General features: G+C 40.1%; 5 protein-coding genes across 9 annotated transcripts in view; 2 read left to right on the top strand and 3 right to left on the bottom strand.

Annotated features, from left to right (window-relative positions):
• Positions 1-46: 46 nt before the first annotated feature.
• On the bottom strand, positions 47-7,841 carry LOC116314742 (double-strand break repair protein MRE11-like). 3 transcript variants are annotated; one of them, XM_031732858.2, is made up of 19 exons: positions 7,701-7,841; positions 7,174-7,237; positions 6,950-7,082; positions 6,694-6,854; positions 5,866-5,953; positions 5,249-5,390; positions 5,016-5,130; positions 3,970-4,155; positions 3,638-3,890; positions 3,434-3,560; positions 3,123-3,223; positions 2,862-3,032; positions 2,722-2,781; positions 2,481-2,652; positions 1,196-1,282; positions 997-1,058; positions 832-893; positions 645-744; positions 47-447 (listed from the first exon to the last, which is right to left on the bottom strand). In XM_031732858.2, the coding sequence occupies exons 2-19, from the start codon at positions 7,191-7,193 to the stop codon at positions 415-417; spliced, it is 2,073 nt and encodes a 690-aa protein (XP_031588718.2). In that variant the 5' UTR covers positions 7,194-7,237; positions 7,701-7,841; the 3' UTR covers positions 47-414. The 3 variants fall into 3 exon arrangements, with proteins under 3 accessions (XP_031588718.2, XP_039454126.1, XP_039454127.1); XM_039598192.1 differs by lacking the exon at positions 7,701-7,841 and adding an exon at positions 7,597-7,686; XM_039598193.1 differs by lacking the exon at positions 7,701-7,841 and having other exon boundaries at positions 7,169-7,237.
• A 104-nt stretch (positions 7,842-7,945) lies between these two features.
• Positions 7,946-13,665, top strand: cep57 (centrosomal protein 57). Its single transcript, XM_031732859.2, has 11 exons — positions 7,946-8,230; positions 8,587-8,773; positions 9,065-9,265; positions 9,403-9,524; positions 10,272-10,400; positions 11,319-11,396; positions 11,477-11,578; positions 11,792-11,869; positions 11,965-12,194; positions 12,302-12,446; positions 12,557-13,665. Exons 1-11 carry the CDS (start codon positions 8,183-8,185, stop codon positions 12,740-12,742), a joined length of 1,506 nt encoding a protein of 501 aa, XP_031588719.2. The 5' UTR covers positions 7,946-8,182; the 3' UTR covers positions 12,743-13,665.
• A 203-nt stretch (positions 13,666-13,868) lies between these two features.
• gucy1b2 (guanylate cyclase 1, soluble, beta 2) lies at positions 13,869-18,769 on the top strand. Its single transcript, XM_031732879.2, has 15 exons — positions 13,869-13,872; positions 14,273-14,378; positions 14,536-14,630; positions 14,719-14,879; positions 14,963-15,062; positions 15,170-15,369; positions 15,448-15,535; positions 15,670-15,773; positions 15,909-16,125; positions 16,196-16,516; positions 16,611-16,759; positions 16,924-17,070; positions 17,305-17,459; positions 17,587-17,768; positions 18,064-18,769. The coding sequence occupies exons 1-15, from the start codon at positions 13,869-13,871 to the stop codon at positions 18,417-18,419; spliced, it is 2,385 nt and encodes a 794-aa protein (XP_031588739.2). The 3' UTR covers positions 18,420-18,769.
• Positions 18,770-19,038: 269 nt separating this feature from the next.
• On the bottom strand, positions 19,039-20,874 carry LOC116314757. Its single transcript, XM_031732880.1, has 3 exons — positions 20,544-20,874; positions 19,710-19,932; positions 19,039-19,503 (listed from the first exon to the last, which is right to left on the bottom strand). Exons 1-3 carry the CDS (start codon positions 20,872-20,874, stop codon positions 19,374-19,376), a joined length of 684 nt encoding a protein of 227 aa, XP_031588740.1. The 3' UTR covers positions 19,039-19,373.
• A 2,991-nt stretch (positions 20,875-23,865) lies between these two features.
• Positions 23,866-26,633, bottom strand: part of dock10 (dedicator of cytokinesis 10) — a 66,598-nt gene continuing 63,830 nt past the window's right edge. For all 3 annotated transcript variants that reach the window (XM_031732860.2, XM_031732862.2, XM_031732861.2), the window contains 5 exons: positions 26,378-26,588; positions 26,064-26,254; positions 25,882-25,982; positions 25,587-25,725; positions 23,866-25,147 (listed from right to left, as the gene is read on the bottom strand). In XM_031732860.2, the coding sequence (XP_031588720.1) occupies positions 25,100-25,147; positions 25,587-25,725; positions 25,882-25,982; positions 26,064-26,254; positions 26,378-26,588 (690 nt within the window). In that variant the 3' untranslated portion in view covers positions 23,866-25,099. The remainder of the gene's footprint in view (positions 25,148-25,586; positions 25,726-25,881; positions 25,983-26,063; positions 26,255-26,377; positions 26,589-26,633) is intronic.

The raw sequence follows: 26,633 nt of genomic DNA on the forward strand, positions 1-26,633 counted from the left end.
ATTGACCTTGTACTAGTTAGGAGGACTTAATAAAGGGTCCAGTAAGTGTATGTGTGACTTTATTGCAAAAATAAAACACTGGATTACATATCAAAAGCAACATTTATTTTTCAAGAACTACAAAAGTACTACAAAAGCCAGAGATAAACCCCATTAGTGGTTACTGTTGATGTACAGATGTAGTCCACCACCAACTGACAGGCACAGTCTTACTGTGCAAACCCAGGACAAAACCTCCACCTTGCCCACATGTACCCTTCAATCTAACCTTTCACCAGAAAACAGACTGATTTGAAAATGTTAACATTAAGAATGAGTAATGAGAAAATTGAATGCTTATGGACCTTGAAATCATTCAGAATAATACCGGAGCAGCTAACTTGCAACTTTGGAAAAATGATGATGCACTTATGGTTATCTTCTGGTCGGGGCTTTGAATGGATCATCCTGTATCAAAAAAAGAGATGAAGAAACAAGGATTAAAGCCCGAGTCAGAGAAAACTAAAAGATGTAACAATGTTGGATAAATATATGTGTGATGTCATGAATTCAGATGCATTTTATTGCACCTAAAATTATATGATTTAATGTTAATCCCACTTTACACGACACATCCTATATATGAATTTGCCTCCTTGTTTTACCTCATCATCATCGCTGTCGTCAAACGCAACTCCTCTCGACTGGCTCTGGCTCTGAGAGCCGTATTTAGAGAAGGACGATGATGATGATGAGGACGACGGTCTGGTGTAGGAAAGAACAAAGATTTTAAGAAAAGCCAAAATATAACACTATTTAACACTTCTACAGTCTAGGTTTAAACAAACATACTTTGGAGGGGGTCGGGCAGCTTTTGTTACAGGTATATCCTCATCTGAGTCATCAATGATCACCTAAAGATGGATAAATATGAAATTAAAGGTTAGTGGATGGTATGCTTCACATAAAAATAGAGGTGTGTGAGTTTATGAGTGTTATCGTTTATCATTAACTCACTTCATCTGCATAAGATTTGGTGGCTCCAGTTCGAGAAGGCTTTTGGGAGGATGCCTGAAATGCTGAAGAGCGAGGGAGGAAACGTACAGTGGAGGTGGGACAGATTTCTGTGAATTTTCTGTGGTTCTCTTTGTGGATACACAATTGCAACATGTGTGCATACAGACAGTCACACTAACAGAAGTTTACATTCCCCTACCCTGCAAAATGCTCCTGCTTTGGGATGTTGTTGAGGACTTTTGGGACCGACCCCGACCAGCTGGCTTTGGTTCAGAGGCAGTCGCACCTGAACAGCCCAAAAAATAATGGAACAAATCATTGAAATCATGGATTGGTATTATATACGTTGCTTTTTCTGTACTATCACATTATCCCTGTTGACATATATGCGAAATTTCATACCACCAGGACATCATGTTATCATCAATGTACATTTTAGAATTATACAAAATGCCCTTTTTCAGGGAACACAAAATGGGTTAACAATTTAAAATTGTTCTGCAGCAATGGAGGTAAATCAAGCCTTGAAAGCTGGTGCTACTTATTCCTACAGGTGTTCCAACTTTTCTAGATTACTTACTTACAACCTCCTCTGCCTGTATAAAGCAGTGTTGGAACACACTGTGGTACCATACCCTCGTGAGCATCAGTTGAACAGTACTGTACTGCAGAAACTAGTGTGTTGCTACATAAATGCTGAAAAAGTCAAGTAACAATGGAAAAGAGACAGACCATCATAACACTTAAAAATGTAGGTCCTTCCTACAAAGAAATTGCGAAGAAAGTCAAGGAGTCAGTGAGTCCAGTTTCTTTCACCATCAAAAGCTACTCAGAAATTGGGGCAAACTCTGACAGGAAGAGCTCTGGCAGACCCAAAGCCACAACTGAATCAGAGGACAAGTTTCTGAGAGTTAACAGCTTGCGTGATAGGTGGCTCACAGTACAAAAGGTTCAAGCACAGCTTAATAGTGGTCGTAGTAAACAAGTCTCAGTTTCAACTGTGAAGAGAAGACTTTGAGCTGCAGGTTTGACAGGACGAGTTGGGATCAACTGTCAAACATGGAGGAAGAAGCGTGATGGTCTGGGGCTGTTTTGCTGGATACAGGGTCGGTGACTTGTACAGAGCGAGAGGCACCCTGAACCAAAACGGCTACCACAGCATTCTGCAGCACCATGCAATACTCTCTGGTATGTGCCTAGCTGATCAGGGCTTCATCCTACAGCAAGATAATGACCAAAAGATAAGTTCAAGCTATGCTACCTCAGGAAAAAAGAACAAGATGGTAAGCTTGAAAACATGGAGTGGCCAGCAAAGTCTCCAGACTTAAACTTCATCGAGCTGGTTTGGGATGAACTGGACAGAAGAGTGAAAGCAAGTCAACCTACACGTGCCACACAATTATGGGAACTTGTACTTAGTCACTGCACTGTTGCATATCGAGATTCCTAAATACACCTTTACGGCATCTCTTTATCGCTCTCACCTCTGCCCCTCCCTCGGCCACCACGGCCTCTGCTTCCTCGCCCTCTGCCTCGTGTAGGTGCAGCAACTGGAACTGAGCCTTCGTCAGAGTCCATAGTAACATCCGAAACATCCTGATCTGCAAAGTCACCATCACCACGCTCCAACCGGTGAGCCTTGGCTCTGTTCATAGCCTGAGAAAGAAAGAGACAATTAACCAAACACAGAAATGAATTTCAGGCTTCAGTGAATTCATTACTTACTTCTTGGATGTCTTTCTCCTCCTCGGCTGTGTTCTTTTTGGAATCTCTGAACAGCCGAACCTGAAAATATAAAAACATAAAAAATATATAATATATCCACAATAATTACTGCACTTCCACTACATGCCACGTTCTTTTACCTCTGCATCTATATCCTGTTCTGTGGTTACTCCTCTAGACTGAAGATGGAGCTGTGTCTTCCGCAACTGGTAAGTGATAAGCTCCTCGATGGCTTCCTTCTCATCTTTGTCAACAAACTCCTGAATGGCCTTACCCATGCCTTGCTCGGTCAGCAGGGACAGCTGTACCTTCTAGACATACAGAAAGAATACAAAGATCAAATGCCAGATGAAAACAAGAGATTTCATACACTAAGCATGCCGGTTTTAAGATGAGCACACCTGTTCTGCTGCCTCAAAGTACTGCTTGACAAGGTCCTCCACTCTCAACCCTTCGACAGCAGTAGGTTTGAACAGCTTCCCATAGTCAATACTGTTCTCATCTAAAAAGTAAAATGAATTAAATCAGAGGGTTGAATGGTCAGTTTGCTCTCTGAAGCAAAGTTACATAAATAGGTCAGTGACAAAACATTTCAAATAGCATACTATTCTACGTTTAGGATACAAACACATAATAAATGCATGTTACACCACATCATGGGATTTATTCAGTGCTGAGTTAATGGTGTAGAGATTCACAGCAGCGGCCAAACCTTTGATTTCCTTCTGCTCACGTCGTCTGACAAAGTGAATTATGTCTTTCGGGTTGGCCACACGATCCACAAACTTCTGGCTGAACCGTGAGGTATTGAATGCCTCAAAACCTCCACTGTAGTCCACCTGCGGAGAGAATTTCATATTTAGATTTAAATTAAGCAGCAGCATTAGGATGTATGCACACAGTGTGTCCATCTTACTCTTAGGCGAATAAGAGGTTTCTCAGGGGTAAGCGGACATCCAAGTCTTTCCCTTTCTGCTTCGTGCAGCATCTCTGTGACCTTTGCAAAACAAAAGTCCTCCACCTTCTTTGTTACATGAGGGGTATCTGGTGTAAAGCAGTCCTGATGATCAGCCAGCACCACATCCTCAATGAAGAACTGACGCACAGTCTTCAGGGGGATCTCTTGCAATTTCATTTTACGACCTTTCACCCTCAACAGTCCAATTTTCCTAGATACAAATAAACAACACAACAAACATTAAAATACATCCAGAATGTGTGATTAATTTAATGTGTGTGCATTCATACTTCTTGGTGGCTTCTCCAGGAGAAAGTGATGTAGCTACAGAGCTTCCAGGCTGTGACACATAGAAGAGCTGTTGTTCATTTAGGGTGGGTTTAATCAAACACTCATGTTCATGACCCCACACCACCAGGTCAAGGAAATCATCCAGGAACTGCTCAGGAATGTAGTTTGTGGGACCATGTTTACTCCTTGGCAAAATACAAAAACAGGAAAAAGTTGTTTTTTATGTAAATAGCTATGTGCTGCAGTAAAAAGATATTATTAAATTAATTAACATAAGCTTATTTATGAACAAGTTATACTAATACAAGATTTTTTTCATGTCACAACTTCACTCTCATATACATAATACCCTGTATTTTTACTGAGGAACACTTGGAAATAGACTTGTTTAGTAAATGAAATAAATGAATACACCATTGTGTATTTATTTAATTAATGAATTAAATAATTATAACAATGAATTAATTACACATAATTAATTATTTAACTGTCTCACTAGTTAACTAAGATAGGAAATAAATTCATCAAATTAATAAATAAATTAAAAAGAAAATAATTACTTAAATGTGTCATTAATTCATTAAAAACATAAAAACACGTCTTACTATTTCACTATTTATTTATTTTTATTTCATGGTTCCTGTGCTACATTGGATCATGAAGTCATTTAAAATATCACAACAATTCGTCAACAGACCCACACATCTGCTTGGTTACCCTGCACAGCAAATCAAGATGGCCCAATCCCAGATTATGGATTATGGATTGATGCAGTGTCACTGTCAATAGTTGGCTGCGTGGATTTGGAGTATCCAGGTCTCCCAGAATACAAATTAAATCACCAGTAGCATAATTATTTACTTAATTATTTACTTTGTAAATTATTTATTATGTATTTCAAATTTTAATTATTCAATTAATGACATGTTTAACTGATTACATGATGAAGTATTTATTTATGTATTTATTTAATACTGTTTGACACTTTCAGCACTCCATAGTTTGACACAGTTGCATCTCAAATTCTTTTAAATGATGTAGTTACCTGTTCTGATGGATGGTGAAGAGGTTAAACCAGCCATCTTGGTCTTCTTTTGGGCGAAGCATGGATACCTGTTTGTTGACAAACATCCTGTACAGGCGCTCATCTGGGATAGAACCTTCAGACACATTAACACAAAATTAAAATCAATCATTGATTGATTGACAAATCTTAGTGAAACAACAAGATTATTTTAGGATTGGACACTACTGATCCATCTGGAAACATGAACTTACCAAGACCATATAAGGCAAGCTTGGTGATGCCTTTCTGCATTAAAATGGGACTGATCTCTATCTTCTCCACAGAGTGGGAGTGGCCAAAATGATTGACAAAACCAGAAGCACTCAGCAGATCCAATGCACACAAGCCTTCAGCCTTGGGGAAAACATACAGAAATCCACATACTTGGATATTAGTGCATGGGTGTCACGGTCAGGTGTGTGGGAATGGAAATTGAGGACCCAACTGCAGGACTCACAGATTTATTACACAGACAGGAACTGAACATGAAAGGTTGAACTGAACTACTGAACTAGACTGTAAACACACACACAATGAGTTGACGACAACAAGACAAAGAACTGAGGGAAACTGAGGGCTTAAATACACTGGATAACGATGATGAGTGGAAACAGGTGAGAAGACAGCTGAAATCTGATTAATGACAAAGGCGAAGTAGAACTTAAAAGAATGCACATAGACAGATGACTAACACAACAAAACAAGAAACACACATATGAAAACAAACAATAACAAAAGGTCCAGAACTGAAAACACTGGGTCAAAGGAACCCTGACAATGGGTGTTGTATCTGAATTAATAACTTCCTTTGTTACTAAAAGCAACTCACTCCAGTTGGGTCATCATGGTTTCCATGAATGCTGAACACGGGAATAGAGATGTTCAGGTTTTCATCCTGATAATTAACCCAGGGGAACCTACAAAACATCAACGCACACATAACATTTACACATAACAAATAAAACAGTGGGTTATAGAAGTTTAGCAGACACGTGACCGCTTACCACGTGACATTAACTTGTTTTTTTGGACTGAAATACAGTGAAAAACCTACTAAACATTCCTTAGATGAGTAAAAGAGTAAAGAAAGCAGTGTATATACTCTCTCAGAGAAAGTAATACACTTTCATGACAAGCATCTTGCTCATTATGGGGAGAAATTGGGAAGGGAAGGGCTGAAGAAGGATGTTAATTTACTGATGCTGTGATGTGTAACCATGGCATTCTCCTCGACTGCAGGCCACATGATTTAGATCATTATGTTTTTTAATTGTATTGGACAAGATATGAAGGCATATAAAAGTTTCAATAATTATCCACATTATGTGTCAAGATGGATAACAAACCCCAGTTACTGGACTCTGCCTGGAATTGTAATCACTGGATCAAGTGGACTACAGTCATTGCTCAGGTATTTACCTGATTTTTATTGTATTTATATTATAATGATACTGACATATCTCTGTGCATTATCTCTTACATCGTCAATGAGTCAGCATAGCTCATTTCTCATTAATATCAGTTATACTTTGTATGTTAAGTGTGTTGGATGTGATCGCTACCACTTATCATGTCCAATATGGCGAACAGTTCTTAAGCGACCTGCACGTGACATTACGTGCAAAACCTCTATAGGATGACACCAAGTGAAACTGACTGTGTTGTGTTGAAGTTGACTTTCTGGTCACTGAGGATTTCGAAGCGTACAGGTGAGTCTCCCATGCAGTATTTCCGCAGCATAGTGATGCACTTGTGAAGGCACTGGCGTGAAGGTTTGTTGTCATGGAATAAATCGCCACCAAGGAGGATGAAATCTACCTGTTAGCAAAGAAACAGGCAAAAAGGAAAGAAATGGGTACTTGAGACATGCGGAGGTAATGGTCCATTCAGGTCCAGTTACAACAAGCATGCACCTCATTTTGCTTGGCACATTGCAGGATTTCATTTAGTGTGTTGTATGTGTCATTTCCACGAATGGCATCCTTCTCAAGGTAACCAAGGTGAATATCTGTAGCAATCAGGATCTTGAAAGTATCCTCATCATCTCTAGAAAATGGAAACATATGTGTATATATTACATGGATATAAACATTACATTCAAGAGCACATTCAAAAAGAAGGACTTAAAAGACCATACGAGGTATTCTCTGAAGACATGATGATGTGTTTACAGCTGGCAGGGGCTCAGCAATAAGGCTTTTCTGCAAAAAATACAAAGAATATAAACAATTAATATTTATTTTAAAAAATATCTTAAGGAAACTTAAGATATTAAGAAACTTAACTTAAGAAAATGAATCACAAACAATAGCAATGAAAATAACTGGATATTTGTAAGAAGTTCAGAATCACAAAAAGCACTTTTTTAAGAGTTCCTACGTCCCTGAAACATGCTAACGACACACATACGCATGATGAACCGCCGACCTAACTTATTATTATGTTAGTAAGATGGTAGCTACAGCTAACACTAACACGTTATTGGAAAGACAGCAGGTTAGCTTTTGCTTGTGTTGAAAAGCGGTGGGTTGAATGTATTAATAGCATAACTACTACAAACCTATCATGTGTTCGTATATTTGTTGGATGTAGCCTACAGTTAAGATGGCTATACGGCCCAGGTAACGACACAGTTTGGAAAAATAACACGACCATCCCACTTACCTTCTCTAAAGTCTCTCAACTACCCAAGTTGCCATAAAATTCCCGGCAACTCTTGCAAACCCTTACTCCACCCCTCAAGGGTGTCTGAGAGTTATTGTAGTTTCATTCCTAAACATCTCGATTCTTCAAAGCGGAATCTCCGCTGAGGAGAAACTACATTTCCGGTAAGCTTACCGTGTGCGCTTGTTTTATTGATATTGGCACTCCGGTCCACGTCTCTTATATGTCCTTAGTATCTAACGAGTCACAATGTGATAAAAACCATTCGTACCCTTTCGAAACCATAGACTGTGTCGCTTGCCAAAGTGGTGTTTTCTTTTGCACAGCCCATATTAGCACAAGCGGCTGTACAAACTGTGCTTAGCTAGTAGTCTGTCAGTCGTAATTAAAAAAGCGATGTGCTGTAGTTCTACTCTCAGCTAGCACTGCGTCATTTTCATTTCTTTAACACATGCGAGACAGGCTGGAATGGTTGCATTTCAATGGAGACTCTGCCAAAAACACTCGCAGCTGACGCTACGCGGGAAACGGTAGTATTACCAGATTTGGGTGAATTTCAATTGAAAGAAAAAATAAAAGCAGGTCGCCACCGTTTATCTTGAGTTAGCTAGACTGCACAGGAAGCTGCCTAGCAGCAGTTGCTACAACTCAAACTAAACGATGTTGCAAACCTAATAGTGGGCTGAAGTTATGCTGTGTTTGACGTGAACTGGACGGAATGAATATAGTTTTTATTTCACCGTCATTTCACTTTCTGTACTCCATTTGTTGTTTTTTGGCCCTGTTCTATTCGCTCTCTGTAACAAATGTAGATGCCAGCAGATATCTAAAGTCTAATATGGATAACGTAGATAACTAAATAACATTTAGTCCTGTTTCCCTGCAGGAGCCTTATCCACCACCACCAACCTGTGGACCGGTGCCTGACAGTCTGTCTCTGCCATCTTACAAAGACTACCCAGCTCACCGACCTTTTATCAAAAGACTTGTGCATCACAGACCCCAAACAGGCACTCATCAATCATATGTTCCATCATCACCCATCAAAGCCTTCCCTGAGACCAACAGTACTGGTACAATTAACTTGTGCATCTCTTTTGTTACCTGTGCAAAGTTTCAATTCAGGCATTGTAGTGTTTCAGAGCTCCATGGTTACACATGCAACATGATGCTGCACTACTTGAATGTCTCAGCTTCACCAACATCTATTCATTCTTCCACATCATCCTTTCTTAGCTCCTGTCATGTTAGCGTCTTTTTCCTTTTAGACCCCCAAAATATCTTGTTACACGATGCCCATAACCAGATATGTCACCATATGCAGACCAATCCTGTTGCTAACTTATATTTGTGTGTCTGTGTAGTGATCTTATCTGCCTTGAGGAACCTCCAAGAAAAGATCAGGAGGTTGGAGATGGAAAAAGGACATGCAGAGCGGAGTCTGCATGCACTGGGAAAAGATGCTTCACAAACACTTCTGCAGAATGAAGATATTACACCGAGACTCTTAAATGATCGAAAAGACCCAGAAAGACAAAGAAGTGCTCAGTCCAACTGCAACCAAGGTGAGTATGTGGATATATATATATATGGTGACAATAATTTAATTACCCTTTCATATACTTTTATTATTGTGTTGTTTCAAGACATAATCTTTTTTTGTTACCTACATATCTTCTGCGTATCTTCTCTCTGTTTCTAGTGCTGATCAACCACCTTGCTGCCGCAGAGTCTCGCTGTTTGAAGCTGGAGCGACAGCTGGATCACATGAGGAGGATGCTGCGCAATGCCAGAGCAGAGAGAACCAACCTGCTCAAACAGCAGGTTAAGTGTCATAGCCTGTAGCTTTTCATTTAAAATATACAGTGGCCCCTCATTTATCGTGGTAGTTACGCTCTAAAAATAACTCGCGATAGGTGAAATCCGCGAAGTACTCAACTTTATTTTTTACTATTATTATAGATGTTTTAAGGCTGTAAACCCCCTCACTACACACTTTATACACTTTTCTCAGACAGGCATGACCATTTTCACACTTTTCTCTCTTGTTTAAACACTCTCAAAGTTCAAACCTTCGTAGAAAAATAAGTCCAGTAATATAGAATGAATAAGGTAATGTAAATAAGGTTAGCATGTTGTTAAAGCAGGCCATAGAAAAGGCATCATACGTTTTGTACCCGCGGTTGCCATTGACGGTGCAAAACGTTTCGTCGACATTGTTGTGTTTGTTGGGGAGAAAACTTACAAGCATACAACACCTCAGAGTCACACGGCTAGCGATAGAAGATTTATGTAAATTTGACAAGCTGAACCCATTCTGTACTGTACAGGAGACACAGCACGAGATTGATTGACAATGGTCTACAGCGAATCAGGACGCAGAACACAATGCACTGTAAAAAACAAAACAAAAACAACCCCAAAAAAAAGCATGCAAAATTGCACACACAAAAAAATCGAAACAGCGAGGCCGTGAAAGATGAACCGCGTTATAGCGAGGGACCACTGTATTCATTTAAAAACTTGAAATTTGAGTCAGTAGATCCATATTAATTGTTATCTTCCTTTCAGGCCATCCTGCAGAAAGCCAGATCAGCTGAGTGGCAGTCTGACACAGCATCACAGTATGCTCAGTTGGACAAGCTGGAGAGACTTGAGCAGGAGTATCTCAGACTGACACGTACACAGAACATTTCCGAGGTAAATATACAGACGTGTTGACGTAGCATCAGGTACACTGAAATTATCTACTGAACAGCCCGTGCTCTTCTGTCATAACGAAGAGAATATTGCCATTAAACATCATAAAATCCATGGCAATAGCAGCAGGCTTGTCCAGATTACCCACAGCTTGTTTTTCTTCAAGCATGGTTTGAGTAAAAAGAAAAACTTTAAAATAACCGCCTAAGATAAATCAAAAGTATGAGTATCAAACTGCTGTCCTGGGGGCTGTAAATGTCCCACTAAAGGGTCTGATTTTGGCCCACAGTTAGCTTTGCAAAATGAGAAAATTGCAGTGAAGCAGTGCATAATTTGTTGGTTATTTCACTGTACTACTTACTTAAATATAGATGAAGAAGTGGTTCACAAAACAATTAATCACTAAAATAGGTTGTTTTTTCATGTCAGAAATAGGACTTTAAAGTTAAATACTAGACTTTGAAGCATCTCAAGCTGTTCGTCACCTGCTTTATAAGTCAGTACATCATCAAATGTGAATGTTTCCATAATCTGCATAAACATGTTTACATTAAAAGAAAAGGGAACGGTTCCGAAGTCTTTTCTAAGATTCCTGAACATCAGTTTTAGTGTAATTTTCAATTGAATTTCCCACAGCTCATATTAAAGAAAACAGATAAATGTTTACATGAAGTCTTTAAACAGACCAGAACAAGACAAAAAGAATACTGGTTCTTAAGGGGAGCTCAGAATTTAAAATCCTGTATGTTGTCATGAACCCGGATTAAACCTTAATCTGCACATTAAGAAGCTAAGAATTTTTTTCAGGTTTGTTCTTTATTTGTCAGTATTTTCTATTTTTACTGGACTTAAAAGTGGTAACTAGTAAAAGTTTGTGTTTTGATATATTCATTGTATGATGGGTGTGTTTGTCTTCAGATGAAGATCCTTGAGTTGGAGATGAAACTGCAGGAAGAGGAGTACCAGAGAAAGCTCATCCAAGACAAGGCCAACCAAGTAATGAGACATGAAATATAATTTTCATCCTTGCGCTCTCTGTTACTCACTTTACATACTTTCTTCTTTCCATTGATCAGCTACAGACGGGGTTGGAGGCCAGTAGGATCCTGCTGCAGTCTGTGTCACCGTGCCGATCCACCAAGAAGTCCAAAGAGTCCAAAGAGAAGTCCAATACAAAGGTTAAGACCTTCACATGCTCAGCTCATGGTTTTACTTCTGTTTGAGACCGCTAAGAAGGTCTCTTCTTTCTTTATAAGTAGATGGTAGAAGAGACAGTTTTGCTCACAAGTGTAGATTTTATTAAAAAGGTTAAACATGTTCGTCAGGGAAACCAGATAAAAACATCAATCCAAATTCCATCTTCCCTACTTTTATTTCCATTTCCTTTCCAGAAATCATCGCAGCAGTATTCCTACACAGAGCCACATTATAGACTGAGCCTCAGAGATGTACCCTTTGTTGCTGGAACGGTATAAAAAGAAATGCCAGTGTGATGGAATAAAATGGTCTGCCATATTTAACGCTGCACTTACGCTGGCTCGCTCTCTTTCTCTCTGACGTTTAGTCAGTTGGCTGCAGCCACTCGGTCAGAGCCAACGTCCAGTCAGTTTTGTCTCTCCTGAAGCAACACCAGCCCCACCTCTGCAACAGCCGCGTCCTCTCACGCAACACAAACGGCTCAGGCACAGACGGCCACCAGCATTCAGACAGTTCCTCTTCTTCTTCTTCGGGTAGCGGGGAGGAATTATCGGAGCTGCTGCAAGCCCTGCAGGAGGAGCTGCGACTCATGAGCTTGTGAGCAGTATTTCATTTGATCTCGGCGTGGAGCAAGTCACGGACGAAGATTATCAAAAGTACTTTGGGGTTTTTTTTTTCATTGTGTTTCTGCGTGTGTGTTGCAGGGAGCATGATGAGTTAATGAGGCAGGTGGAGGATTGTGTATTTGAACAGGAAAGAAAGGAACTTCGGAGAGTGCAGGAGAGGCTGTTGTTGAAAATGGAGAGGAAAGGAGAGCAGATCAGTAAGCTGTACAAGCACAAGTCGCAGGTGTGTTTTCACATATGCAGTCACTAGTTTTCTTTCTTGTTATTTATTTTTTATTATTATTATAATTTGTTAAAGCTTGTGTCTCTTATCTTTTCCTGTCTCTCTGCCAGATAAAAAAGTTAAAAAAAGAAGCCAATTGCAGGCAGAGCAATGGGAATGAGGTGAGGGTGTCTACCACAGTGTCCACCAGAGGTCGCTCTGCGGGAGCAGTCAAAGCTAAACCAGGAGACAGAAGCAAGATGAATCTGAGGCTCCTGAGGGACATGAAGGCTCTGCAGACCTCATTACGGACCTGACACTTGCCCGCACTTTAGGTCACTGTTGTTGGTGCTATTTACCTACCCTCAGCAATTACTTCAACTTCAAAACAGACACTGGCTGAAAAACACTAGATGAACACGAAGAATCAGCCTGTGTTTACCAAGCATTTGTTTGATGAGCAGGTTCAAGAGCATATGACCTGAAATTCCTTCATATGTTTTTACTAGAATATTTGAAAAAACTGTGGTGTGAGTCAGATTTAAGGTGTCACTGATGATCAACACTAACTGACTTGTTTAAAAGCTTTGCTGTTTTTTTCTTAATAATTTCTCATATTACTGTCTGACAATATGTTGAGAATATTTTAAAGAAAAACTGGGCTTTAAATGGTACTTGATTTAATATTTACAAGTACTATTTTAAGAGACAGTGTCTTGGTTCATGAAGCATTTTACCCCTAATATTTTCCTCTTATCTGTTTTTATGCCAGTAGAGACCATTGAAGTCTCTCTACATCTGTTTTAAATCCTGCAATTTGTGTATGTAAAAGTTACACTTTTATATTTTCTATGCAGTTTTAAAGTCCATGATCATTTCTAGAAATGACCCAAATGTGAGGGGATTTATCATTTTTACAATCAGGAGTAACCTGGATCTTAGTGAAGACACGTTCCTTTTAAAATCAAGTCTTTATGTTTTTGTTTGTGCAGTATTGGTCCAGTACATGGTTTTGGTTGTTGAGATTTTTTGGGGTGAGGGCTGGATACTGAAAATTTCCTCAAACCCTCATGTTCTTGAGGTCCTCCTCTTCCAAAGCCTTGTCCTTCCTGCGTTTGATGCTGGTGTCCTACTTCAGTGAAATCACAGCATCCATCAAATAAATTCTCCATTCCTGATTACTTTTTCCCGAAATTGTATGAAACATTATACCATTGCATTAAAAGACCATTTAAGTGTCTGTTTCTGTTCCCTTTTTTTAATCCAAATTAAATCCTGTTATAATTTCCTGCATTATCAGCGATGTAAATAACAGTACCCTCTAGTTGTTATTGATTAAAGTGGTCCAAATACAAAGAATTGTTCATCAGCGCACATATACAAATATATTAATCAAAATTACTTAGATGTGACAATAAGAAAACATGTTTTAATCCTCCTAAAATGGGTAAAAAAAAAAAAAAGAAATTTGGCTGCTACAATTATAACTCATTCTCAGTTATGAGTTACAGTGATTTTCGAGTCCCTGTTATCAAAGTGTTATTTATAAGAGGCTGTATGTCACCCAGACCCCAGGGGGGTTTGTTAGCACCAGGCTGGACTGGACAACTCCTTTGTGGAGATGAGACTGGGAAGTCTCTAAACAGGCTGGATATTCTTGTTGGTTATTTTATGAGAGAAGAGACCAGGACTAGAAGGGTTTGTAGCCGGGTGTGGTGAGAGAGTGATCTGACGATAAAGATATCCTGAAGGGGAAAGCTGCTGGTGGACAAACGGAGCCAAATTGCGCAGAGACATGGTATGCTGATTTTTGTGGTATGCTATCTTTTATCATCTTTGTTTTTCAGCTGGCCTGACTTGTTTGTTGTATTCCCGACAGTATGGATTTATTAATGCCTGTTTGAAATCGCTGGTAGTGGAAAAGTTTGGCGAGGAGGCATGGGTCAAGCTCAGGTAAAAGAAAGATTTCCCTTTGAGAGAGTTGAATTTTTCAAAATCTGTTTGCTGTGTTTGATTTTTTACAACAGAAACACATTTCTGTTACATTATTAAAACATATCAGGAAAAAAATATATTGTCTTAACCAAATCATCATCATCATCATACACAGGGATGAAACCGGAGTCCAGGACACCTTCCTGACGCATGAAGTTTATAAAGATGAAATCACTTTGCACTTAGTGGCAGAGGCCTGCAAGCTTTTAGGTGTCTTTACATTCATAACTTGTTTCAACATATGAAATTGAAAATTCCAGTCAGACCTGTTTTTATTTATTTATTTATTTACTTTCAGGAGTAAAACCTGAGGTAGTCTTGAGGCAGTTCGGAGAGCATTTCTTTGAGTTTTGCAAACGCTCCGGCTACCATCACATGCTGCGGACTTTAGGAGGAAATCTGTCTGAATTCACAGAGAATTTGGATGCACTTCACAGCTACCTGTCGCTCTCCTATAAGGTACTTGCTCTCTTCCCTGTCTCTTTTTTCCCCCTCTTTTTTTATGGAGATATATTTTATTATTCCCTGTTTGATTCTTGCAGGAGATGAATGCACCTTCTTTTCGAGTGGAAAGGAACCCTGATGGAACCATGCTTCTCCATTATTATTCTGACCGCAGAGGACTTTGTCACATTGTTCCTGGTTTTTTTTTTTAAACATTTCCTTTAGAAATAACAGTTTTGAGCTACATTATTCTCATTCTTAATATGGAATATTTCGATCTAAATACCAGGTGTTGTCTTTTGTAGGTATTATTGGAGCTGTTGCTAAGGATTTTTTCAACAGTGAGATAACAATGGAGATTGTTAACCAGCTAGAGGAACTGGAGAGAACTGGAAAGAAGGAGCATGTGGTTTTCCTAGTTAGCAGTAAAACTGACGCTTCCTCAAAGGCCCAGATCCTTCATTCTTTGACTGATGAACCTAATGCCACCGTCGGGATCAAAAAGGTTAGATTTTAGAAGTGGTAAATTAAACAACAGTTTTATTTTACTGGAATTCTAACTCCTTTCTGTTTATGCAAACAGTCCCATCATGTAAAGAAAGCCAAGATCAGTTTCACCATGCCCCGGTGTCACTGGCAGACGTCAAAGGAGTTGGTTCACATTGGGAAAGGTACAGTTAACATAAAGCCCTGGAGCAATGAGCTGTGCACAACGACTGCTATCAGACTGGAATAACTGCACAGGAAGTGTTGTTTTCATTTGCATGTATAAATAAATATTTACAATATTTATTTTGCTATACAGGCAAATCATTGAAGACTTTTGAACCTGTGTATCCTATGAAGCTCAAAATTGACCTGCAGACTTTCTGCCATGCTTTCCCTTTCCATATAGTCTTTGATGAGCAGGTAAAATTTATAGAAATATATACATAGTTTAGATTTGTGTTGAACAGTCTCTGCAGAAACCTACTCAAGAGTCATAAATAATTAGGTCATATAATATTAACGGTGAGAACCTAATGGTGGTGGTGTGTGGTACAGCTGGTGGTGCATCAGGCTGGAGTGAATCTCCAAAGGACTGTCCCTGGGCTGCAGATTATGAATATCCATTTAGATGAGTACTTCAGCATTGTGCATCCTGAGGTGACTTTCACGATCTCCAGCATCAGGAAGTTCATCAACAGCCACTTTGTCATGCAGACTCGCAGGGAAATGATGCCTGAGGCATGGAAAGACGGGCCTATGCTTCAGCTCAGAGGTAAAAAGAAAGAAATATTTTCTTTTTCTTATGTGTGTATTTTTTTCCATCTTCTGTTATTTGTCTTCAGGTCAGATGATCTGGATGCCTTCTCTGCGCTGCATGTTATATCAAGCCTCTCCTTTGCTGAGAAGCCTTCAGGAGCTGGAGGAAATGCACATGCACATTTCTGACATTGCACCCCATGATGTCACCCGGGACCTTATCCTACTCAATCACCAGCGACTGGCTGAAATGGAGCTATCCAGTCAGCTGGAAAGGAAGAAGGAAGAGCTCCGCATCCTGTCCCAGCACCTTGAGGAAGAGAAGAGAAAGACAGAGAACTTGCTGTATGCCATGCTGCCTAAGCATGTAGCCAACCAGCTGAAAGAGGGCAAAAAAGTAGAAGCAGGTTAATAGATAGTAAAAAGATATAAACACTGGATAGTTTGTTTGGGCTTATCTGATGTGGCTGTTTTGCATCTTCGTGTGTATGTGTCTCACAGGAGAATTCAAAGAATGCACCATATTGTTCAGTGATGTAGTGACCTTTACCAATATCTGCGCCATGTGTGAACCCATTCAAATCGTTCATATGCTTAACTCCATGTACCTGCAATTTGACCGACTTACCACGGTGCACAATGTCTACAAGGTAAATATGAATGGTGTAACCTGTTTTTTTTTTTGCATGCACATTTGACTGGAAAAGAAAACAACCATTCATGCATTTGCATAAAGCTTTTGGTTACAGGTTGGGGTTTTTTTCCATAATGTCATCTGTCTGAACCTGACAGAGTATTTTTCTGTTTTTACCAGGTTGAGACCATAGGGGATGCCTATATGGTGGTAGGTGGGGTTCCTATACCTGTCTCCAGCCATGCTGAGAGGGTAGCCAACTTTGCTCTGGGCATGATTATAGCTGCCAAGGAGGTTATTAACCCTATAACTGGAGGACCCATTCAGGTGCAAGGAAGTTTATAGAGCACTTCTTAAGTACATGGTTGTGAAATGGAAGTAATTTTACTCAATTATTGCGCTACACCATTATGGTAGTTCTGCTTGAGTAAGTAGCGGTGACAAAAACACACTTTCGAGTGGAAGGAGTCTTCTTTCACTCCCCCAAATGCACCCGTGTCAGAGTTTGAATCCAAATATGCATATGTAACTCCATCTGTGTGATGTTTTATATTTCTGTAGATCCGTGTGGGTCTCCACAGTGGTCCTGTATTGGCAGGTGTAGTTGGGGAGAAGATGCCACGCTACTGTCTTTTCGGAGACACTGTCAACACCGCCTCTCGTATGGAGAGTCACGGCCTCCCCAACAAGATCCATTTGAGCCCAACTGTATACCAGTGAGGAGACACATAATATTGCACAAGAAAACCTGCATCCATACACACTTTCATGTGCCATGAAACCTGTGTTATCATCAGAATGATTACTGCCTTTATTTCTAAGTCTTCCTTTCATATATTTCAGGGCTTTAAAGAACAAATGCTTTGTCATCCAGAAACGAGGAGAGATAGAGGTGAAGGGAAAGGGGAGTATGACCACTTACTTTCTGGAAAGGAACACCGGAGTGAGCGAGCAGCAGATTATGGGTCTCTGTGACCTGGAGGCCACAGATGGAGAGGAGAGCAGCCAGGGAAGCTACCAGCCAGGTTTCTATAGACGAAATGTAGTGATTTGTTGTGTGTCTCTTAAATTATAACTGATGGTTGTTTGACATTTCTCTCTGTACAATTCCTCCATCTAAAGCACAAGTGCACACTGCAATAGATGCACAGCCTTAGTATCACATCCACTACAGAGAAAATAACAAAATCAATATGATAAGAGGGGCACTTCAATTTCAACTGTATACAGATACAGTCTTGGAGCAAATGTGACCACATAAATTCCTCTAGAATGAATAAAGTATTCTGATTCTTATTGGCTTTTTGTCCTCTGTTACAGGTTTTGAAACAAAGCACAGAGGTGAGCCTTTCTTGATCCCAATGAATTACAAAGACAGTCCAAGTGAATCTCGGCCATCATCAAATATGTCTGAGATTCAAATCCGCCCAATTCTCAAGCCCTCCGACTCGGAGAGCTATGGAAGCCTCGACACTGAAAACCAATCAGAGGATGGCGCTGTGGACCAGTTACAAGATACTGCTAAATTTGGCCATACAGAATACACAGAGAAAAACGTAGAGGAATTAGACAGTGATAGCCATGTGGACATGCAGCAGCAAAACTTGATGAGTGATTCTTTGGAAACTAATATTGAAAGAAAACATAGCCAAACCCAGTTCTGTGTAGTTCTCTGAGCTGCTAATACCATGCATAATAGTTTACTGGCTGTAAATGGTTTATCAGCAAGAGTGGGTGTAATGATGAACATGAACCCTTGCAGCTGACACCAACTACTGACAAAACAACTTTGCTGCAGAGATTATGTTCTGTACTTCATCAGTTATAGTGATTCGCTGCACTGTACAAGGTTCTCTGTAGATGTGTCATTTATTGGATGTTGCAGATCAAATGTTGAAGTTGCAGGTGAAGTTCAAGTAATGATTATATGCTTTGGTTGTAGCTCATGCATCTTATATTAGAAGTTTTAATTGTGTCTGCCCTGCACAGTGGCAGTGGCACAGTAAGCAAAATGTTTTAATGTTATTGAGAAATGATTATCCATCTATCTATCTATGGAATAATAAAACAGTCTCTTTTAAACATGACTTTCATACCATTTATATTTAATATAAATAAGCCAAACACTGGTTTCTTTTAAGAAGACTTTCATACATGAAAGCAGAGATTGTGACTTGGTTTTGAGAAAAAAATACATGCTCAGGAACAGCAGGTCCACTGACCAGCTTCTTCAGTTTACATTGTGAAAAGAAACTAAGATGAATAAATAATGAATAAAACATCGCTCATGAGGTCTGAGTCAGCGACCACAGCTGTCCGTAAAAGGGCTGTCACCTGCAGGTGTGTGTGTCACTCCCAAGCAACACCCCGGGTCAGGTGAAGAGTCCAGATATCTGATCCTCGCTCCGGAGGGCTCTGTGCTTCATCACTGTTGACCATGGTCAGATGAAAACAACACCTGTAACCAGAGTCTTGTGTTTGTGTGGTCAGGTGTGATAAAAATCGGTCTGCTGGCTCACTCACTAAGAGCCCAGTCTACGTTGGCCTAGATGAAGAGGCTAACCTGTCACCTGGCCCCAGAGGCTCAGTTCATGTCTGAATTTTGCCTCGTTTAAAGTCTGGTTGTTTTCTCAAGAATCCGTCTCAGTTATGGAATCCAGGTCAGACAGTTTAGGATCCTCCTGGTGTTTGGTCAGAGCTGGTCGACTGGTGTAAATGTCATCCACAGGTAGAAGGAAGGTGACAGTTTTCACCTTGGACCTTAAGGTGCAAAGAAAACACGGGAATAATTTTGCTGCAGTTTAAGAAATTCTATATAAAGACTAGCCTTTTGAGGCAAAGCAATGAACAAAGTACACTGAATCTAGCCATTAATGGAGACATCAGTTAAAGCCTCTGTGAGGTCAAGTTTAAGATGAATTTATGTTTAAAGCTCCAGTTGGGGCATTTATAGTATTTATCTCTACCTGTTTTTATGAACATATTCCTGCAGGGAGTGCCGGTTGGTAACTTTTCCCACATCTTCCTTCGCTGAGTTACCAAAGACACCTTTCCCATGTTGGATTTCTTCTTGCAGTCTTTCCCAACCAGAGTTGCTTGGCTGGACCCTGTTAATCCTTCCGTCCGGTACAGTCACCCCAGACAGGTTGGAACTTGTAGAGTACCTCCGAACAGTCATCACAGTGTTCTCTGTGAAACATCACAAACATGATGGACTGAAAGATTTTTATTTATTTTACAGGGCAGAGATGCCTATAGACAGGAAACAGCAATGCCATGTTCTGAGGTGTCTCTAAATATTAAATTTTAAAGGTTATATTAAATTGACGAATATTATAAAAGGCTATAATAAGGGGTGTAATTTCAAGGGGGGTTAGGGGGTTTATGATCCCCGCAATAATCAGACCCAACCAATATAACCCCCCCCCCAATAAAATTATGAATTATCTTGCATAAATAGGCTGTTGATTTTCTTTACTCATTTCAGTTATTACCATCAAAATAGTTGCATGTTTAATGGGAATTTACCCAGGTTTATTTATTTAAATAATGTTCAGCACAAAGTTACGCCCATGGTTATAATTTTTCATTGATTTTTCATGAGATACGCTGTTGGCATTTATTGTAAATAAGGAATCTCCTCAAATCTCCTTAAAAAAGGATGACCATTGAATCAGAACGAACCGAGTCCTGTTTCTAGTTTTAAAGTTGTTATATAATAAAGAACCCTAAGAGATAGCCTATCATACTATTTCATTAGTTTAAACTCAGTCTGATGCCCCACTCCACTTCTCTCTTACCCTTGTATTGTCCCTCCAGGACCGGCGCAGACGCATTTCGCCTCAGGTTCACGTAAGGGTTATCATCCTTGTCAGCCTGCTTCTTAACTGCTGATGACACGGGACTAGCTTCTCCTGGCATGGCCGCAAGTGAACGCTGACCAAAGTCTCCCCGCAGCTCCCGGTTCTCCGCTTCCAGCTTCTTGATTTCGTCGCGCATCTCCATGATGACCTGCGCCAGGCTGCGGGTGCTCTCCATGGTGCTGTTGCTGCGGTGCCAGTACCACGGCTTCCCAAACACCGGCGGGGAGTCGCGCAGTAGAAGCTCGCCGTGCTCCTGCGGCTTTATCATTGCGGTCCCCGAAGGTTTTGTGGTCCTCCTGCTTAGAGGCTTTCCAGGTTCTCTGCGTCTCTCAATCTCGGTCCAGATCTTGTTATGGGGAAGATTATGTCGCCTTTCACCACTTATACACCTGAAAGGGCTCCGGTGATCATCCAGCAGCACACAAAGAATGTTTTATTCATCACCCCCGGCGTCCGGTTTCAGGAAAACTAAGCAGGGGTCGGAAATGAATTGTGCACTGCACAAAAGCTAGAGCGGCACTTAAAAGGAGTTTTTGACATCGTTGTTGTGCCTATAATATTTGTAGCAACTATATGTTTAAGGTGTAGGGATGATTTTGGCATCTCAGCTTTATTGTGTGGGGGTCATTTCTCTGTTGGGATTACAATGTCCTCCCCCTGAAATATTAATTAAATCTGTCAGCCAAGACAAATCTTGGAGTGAGACTGAGTAGAGGCCTGTTCTGTTTTTTTGGTGTGTGTGCGCCCTGATTTTGATGCATAAGATCATTTAGAGCAGAGCATTTAAAAAATAAGTGTAATTGATTATTTGCACAATTACAGAGTGTCTTTTCAATATGAGCAATCTTACTCAGAAGACTCAGAGATATTAATTAAAGTCTATTTAATAGGCTATATGATCCTCTGTCTCATGAATATGCATGTATGATGAAGGGGGGGGGGGGGTTAAACCAGAAATTGCAGGCAGTTTTGAAGAAAAAGACATTAGAAAAAAGGAAGTGTTTCATAATAATAATAAGAGGAGGAACAAACACCAAATGCAGCAGGATGCACTCCAAAGAAAATTACACTCAGTGGGACTTCCACAGTCAGGGTGAATGGTCCGGTGTGCCAGTAGAGCTCATGTGGCGACAGGTTGTGACCCCTTATAAACAGACCACACAGTCTGTGAGTCCACGTGTACCCTAGCTGGCCTGACTCAAACAAAAACCGAGGTTACCCACATAATTTAAAATGCCATAATCCATAATGTACAAGTGATGTAAGCAAGGGTGTTTAGCTAATTAACAAATTCAAATAGAGCCCCAGTTGGTTTTCTCATGTGTGACTTGGACTGAATGGTGGTGGCTCAGGGCAACCTGAGCCTCCCAGAGTCTAGGCCACTGGGACGGAGACAGGCACACATAAACTAGTCTGTGGAGGACAGAAACCCAATAAGCTCCCCTTTCTGGTTCACAAAATAGGCTACAGAGAGGGAGGGAGGTGAGAGAGATGAGACTGAGGATGGGAGTACTGCTGATTGGCTGGAAGAAAAACAGTTTGTGTAGAGGACTTATTGTAGGAGGTCAGTGCAACTCAATCTGCTGCACCTCAGGTGTGGAACAGAGGGAGTGTGAAGAGACAGACATAAATGTGTCAGCTGTCTTGTCAGACCGAGATAACAACAACAGACAAGTGAGAGAGAGAGATGGAGAGTGAGTGAGAGAGAGAGAAATAAAGGCCATATTTTGTCTTTTACCACCAACTGCATTTTCAGGGCCACTTAACCTCTTTTTATGTGCCGTGTACAAACCCCAGGCTTAGCATCAATTAGTAAAGAACCACTCAGCTGCTTTATCTCTGCATGGTCAGTAATTATACCCAACAAGTGGAAAAAAACTGACATCAGATCCGTTGGAAAACTGGTCACTGTGGGAGCACACTAAATTTTAATGCCATGTCACTTTCAATGAAACCTCAACCACAATTTTATACCGTCCAGTGTGCTGAAGTCAGTGCAACACACTCTACTGACAGAGGCATTTGTGAGAGTATGTGTCTATGTTACTTAATTTCAACTGGCTATGTGGGTGTAGCTTTTGAGTGTCCTTATGAATTAAATCAAGGAATACTACCTGATGACAGTTGTCTGATATCAGGCTGTGTTGAAGTATTATATACCAAATAATAGTTTTAATACAGGTCTGCAAAACCATAGGGTTTATAGAGAATTATTCAAAAAGACAAAACATCCTGTGAGTGGCAGCTCTCTGCAATGCAAATGCTTTGTTGATGGCCAGACCGCTTTGAGCTGATAAAAAGGCAACAGTAACTCAAATAACCACTTGTTAGAACCAAGGTATGCAAAAGAGCATCTCTAAACATGGCAAGGTCAAACCTTGATGGAGATGAGCCACAACAGCAGAAACTGGGTGCCGCTCCTGTCAGCTAAAAAAAGGAAACTGAAGCTACAATTGACTCACCAAAATGGGACAACAGAAGGTTGCTGCTGGTGGTATAATGATGTGGGGATATTTTGTTTGCACACTTTGGGCCCTTTCAGTTCAATTTTATTTACATAGTCTCATATCACAAAAAACAGTTGCCTCAAGCTGCTTTATATTGTAAGGTAAAGACCCTAAAATAATACAAAGAAAATGGAGAAAACCCCAACAATCATATGAGCCCCTATGAGCACGTGCTTTGGCGACAGTTGGAAGTAAAAACTCCCTTTTAACAGGAAGAAACCCTCAGCAGAACCAGGCTCACAATGCAGCCATCAGTGTTAGGGTACTTGGGTCGTTGACCCAGTGTTTTGTGTCTTTTGATTCATTATGTTCTCGGTGTATTTTATATTTCCTGGTTTAGTTTACTTATTCTATTGAGTTTATTCAATATTTCTAGTTTTGGTGATCTTAGTTAGTATTTGGTCCTGTTCATGTTTTGGTCTCGTCTGTGTCTTGTTTGTCTGGGTCTTAGCCCTGTGTTTTTTCCCCAGTCATGTCTCTGTATGTGTCTGTCTCATTGTGTGTTCCCTGTACTTCCTGTTTTACTTTGTTAGTCTTGTGTCGCTGTACTCATGTTCTGTTTTGCTTCTCCAATGTCTCGTCTGTTTGATTAGTGCCAGCTGTGTTTCCCAGGTTAGTAAAACTAGTAAAATGCTCTGATTTCGGGGAAAGATGTGGTTATAGTGAAATATGTGAAGTCAACATTGAAGATGTAGGGAAACAAAAAACAAAACAACAGTCACACATAAGTGATAAAGAGATCCATTGTTTATAACACCAGGGAGCAAAGTTTAAAAAAAAAGGTTTTTTTCTTCTTTGTCTTTCCCTGAGTTTGCTAATTTAAAATTTCTAATTAATTAATTAGCCGATCTCAGGCCAATACAAGACAGAATATGAGTGGCTGCTGTGCAGATTTACAGCCAAGACACAGACTGGATGAGTAAACTTACAGATACAACATAGCAGAGGACCTGTAACCATAATGTAAGGTGCAATGTTCAAAACAACAACAGACTCACAACAACAAATTAAGCTACTTAAGCACAGTCATGATCTTTGGACATTAACAAAATTTTATTTAAATGTTATACATAAAACTTTAGTTTTGTTTGTTTGTTTGTTTGTTTTTATTCAGCTAAACAAATTTATATATTGTATATTTTATAAAAAGCAACATTTCAAACATTTTTAAATATTAATATTTCTTATTTACAATTTAAAACAGTACAGGAAATAATAACAGTAACAATGAAATTTCAATTATAAAAATGTTACAAAACATATTTTTTTTTGTCTGTTTCCATTTGAAAATTGGCAAGCTGATATTTCCAGAATGTTAGCTAGGATACAAAGTAGCAATGTGGAGCTGCTCTACATTCAAACAAGAACTGGAGGTGCGTTCAACTCCTCACATTCTTGGCTAATTAAAACCTGTAATCTAATCATTTGCCGTTTTCACATTAGTTGTCTTGCGAGACTTCTTTTAATAGTTTGAAATTCAGTAATATTCCACAGAAAAATGTAAAAATAACTGTAATCAAAATGCACCAGAGAGCTTTATATTTCATACAGCTGAACGCACCTCGAGCTCAGTAAGGTCACTGTTCTCTAAAGGGTCAGGGTTGTGGAGAGAAGGCGCATGTTGTGTGTTTGTGTGCATTTGTATTTGTTTGCAGGTTTGTCTGCCAATATTTAAGCAAATGTAATCACTTGACAGGGCAGGGAAATCTATACGACACACGAACCGAATCTTTTAAATCAAAACGTACAGTAGCTAACAGTCCAGCAGCCTGCTCTCTACTGTAGACAAAGTTCAACAACAGGACTACAGACTACCACAACCACAGTCTACACACTTCTTCCCTTAATGTCCTCTACACTCTTCATCAGTCACAGTTCCACTAGCCAACTGCTCCAGGGGGAAAAAAAAAAACGTCTGAAACAATCAAATGAGTCACTCTGAGGCTCAAACTGAGACAAAATGTTTATGGCGAGTCTACTGGCCGTTCAGTAGGTGCTGTGCCTTTCTGTTCCTGGTTGTCTTGTGTGAGGAATCTGCACAAGAATAAGAATAAAAAGCTGCAATTGGAATAGGAAAAATGCAAAAGCGAGCAAATATCAAGTCTGGCACTTTGGTTCCTGAGATGGGAGCTGGGATTTCAGGTAACAATAAAGTGGGTTAAACAAGTAAAAAGGTGAAAACGATGTCTTTCTGTAAAGAAATCTGATGACATGACAGCAGTTTTACAGAGACTGGACAGAGAGTGGTTAGGCAGAGAAGATGAATGGAAGGCAAGGATGCTTTTAAAAGCAGCAGTGAGAAAAAGGTTGCAACAGAAGAGGATGTCCGCCAAAATAATAACTGCCTCCTAAAATAATGCATGAAGAAAAAAAGAGGGTGCTCAGTATGCCATGCAACCGAACTGCCAACAAATAAATTAAAGAATGTATGGCAGTATAGTCTGGACACTCATTGGTCTTTGCATTGTGAGACCTGTTCATTCATGATCCCAGAAAGCTCAGTCAGCATGTCCCGGTAGTGAGCTCTCATCTCCTCCTGGTACTCCAGCTGGTCCTCCTTGATCAGACGCTCATTTACATCCAAAGCCTGACCGCAGGCTTCTGCAAACCGCCTGCAGAGGGCAGATTAAGTTTGACTTATGTTAATGTGCTGATCATTGATATGTGTTTAACTTTTTTTTTTGAGTGAACCTTAAATAATATTATATTTTACGTTTGCTGACAGTGGACTAAATCATTGTTAGCTAGCTCAACACTTTAAATCATACCTGAAAATCTCCTTCAGAAGTTTGACCTGGTTGTCTGGATACTTCTTAGCATTCTTCTCCTCCAAAAATGCCCTGGCATAAGCCATGGGCCCCGCGTTCACCTGGATGGAGATGATCAAGTGAGACAACACCAGAGTAACCTATGCGAAATGTGTGTATCTGTAGTTTGGAAGAATCCCAACCTTGACGCTGACACTGCCTTGCAGTTTTAGCTGCAGCCGGATCATGTCCACCTCCTCCATGTTGCAGAGCTGGTTGAGCTCAGAGACTTTATGTGACATCTCGTCAATGGCAACTTCAATTGGATTCATTTCTGTGCTTTGCTGCTCCACCACCTGGATACGCTTTTTAAGGTAAGGGAAGCTGGAACTTGCTAAAGAACAGAAAAACACACGCAGTCTGTCAGATACGGTAACAGAAATAGGACAAATGTATGTTCTGGTGACTCAAAAAAATATGTATATATCAGAGATATGAACAAAGAAGAGATACTCACTAGTCAGTATGGTGCGCCGTTTGCACTGCTCCTCCACATCTCCATGTTTCTTTCCTGACAGCGTAAACGGTGTCTCAAATACAAACCGGTTGATGTTGTGATGCCTCTCAAAGTCGGTCCTTTTGTCACATTGTTCTTTCTCGTCAAAGTAGGGCACTACATATGTGACCTGAATGTAAGCAAACTTGGGGTCCAGTTCTTTAGGATTTACCTGTTAGCAAAGAATTTTACAATATTATCACATAAGCAACACACT

The sequence above is a fragment of the Oreochromis aureus genome, linkage group 14 (assembly GCF_013358895.1).
Source record: "Oreochromis aureus strain Israel breed Guangdong linkage group 14, ZZ_aureus, whole genome shotgun sequence".
Taxonomy (NCBI): Eukaryota; Metazoa; Chordata; class Actinopteri; order Cichliformes; family Cichlidae; genus Oreochromis; species Oreochromis aureus.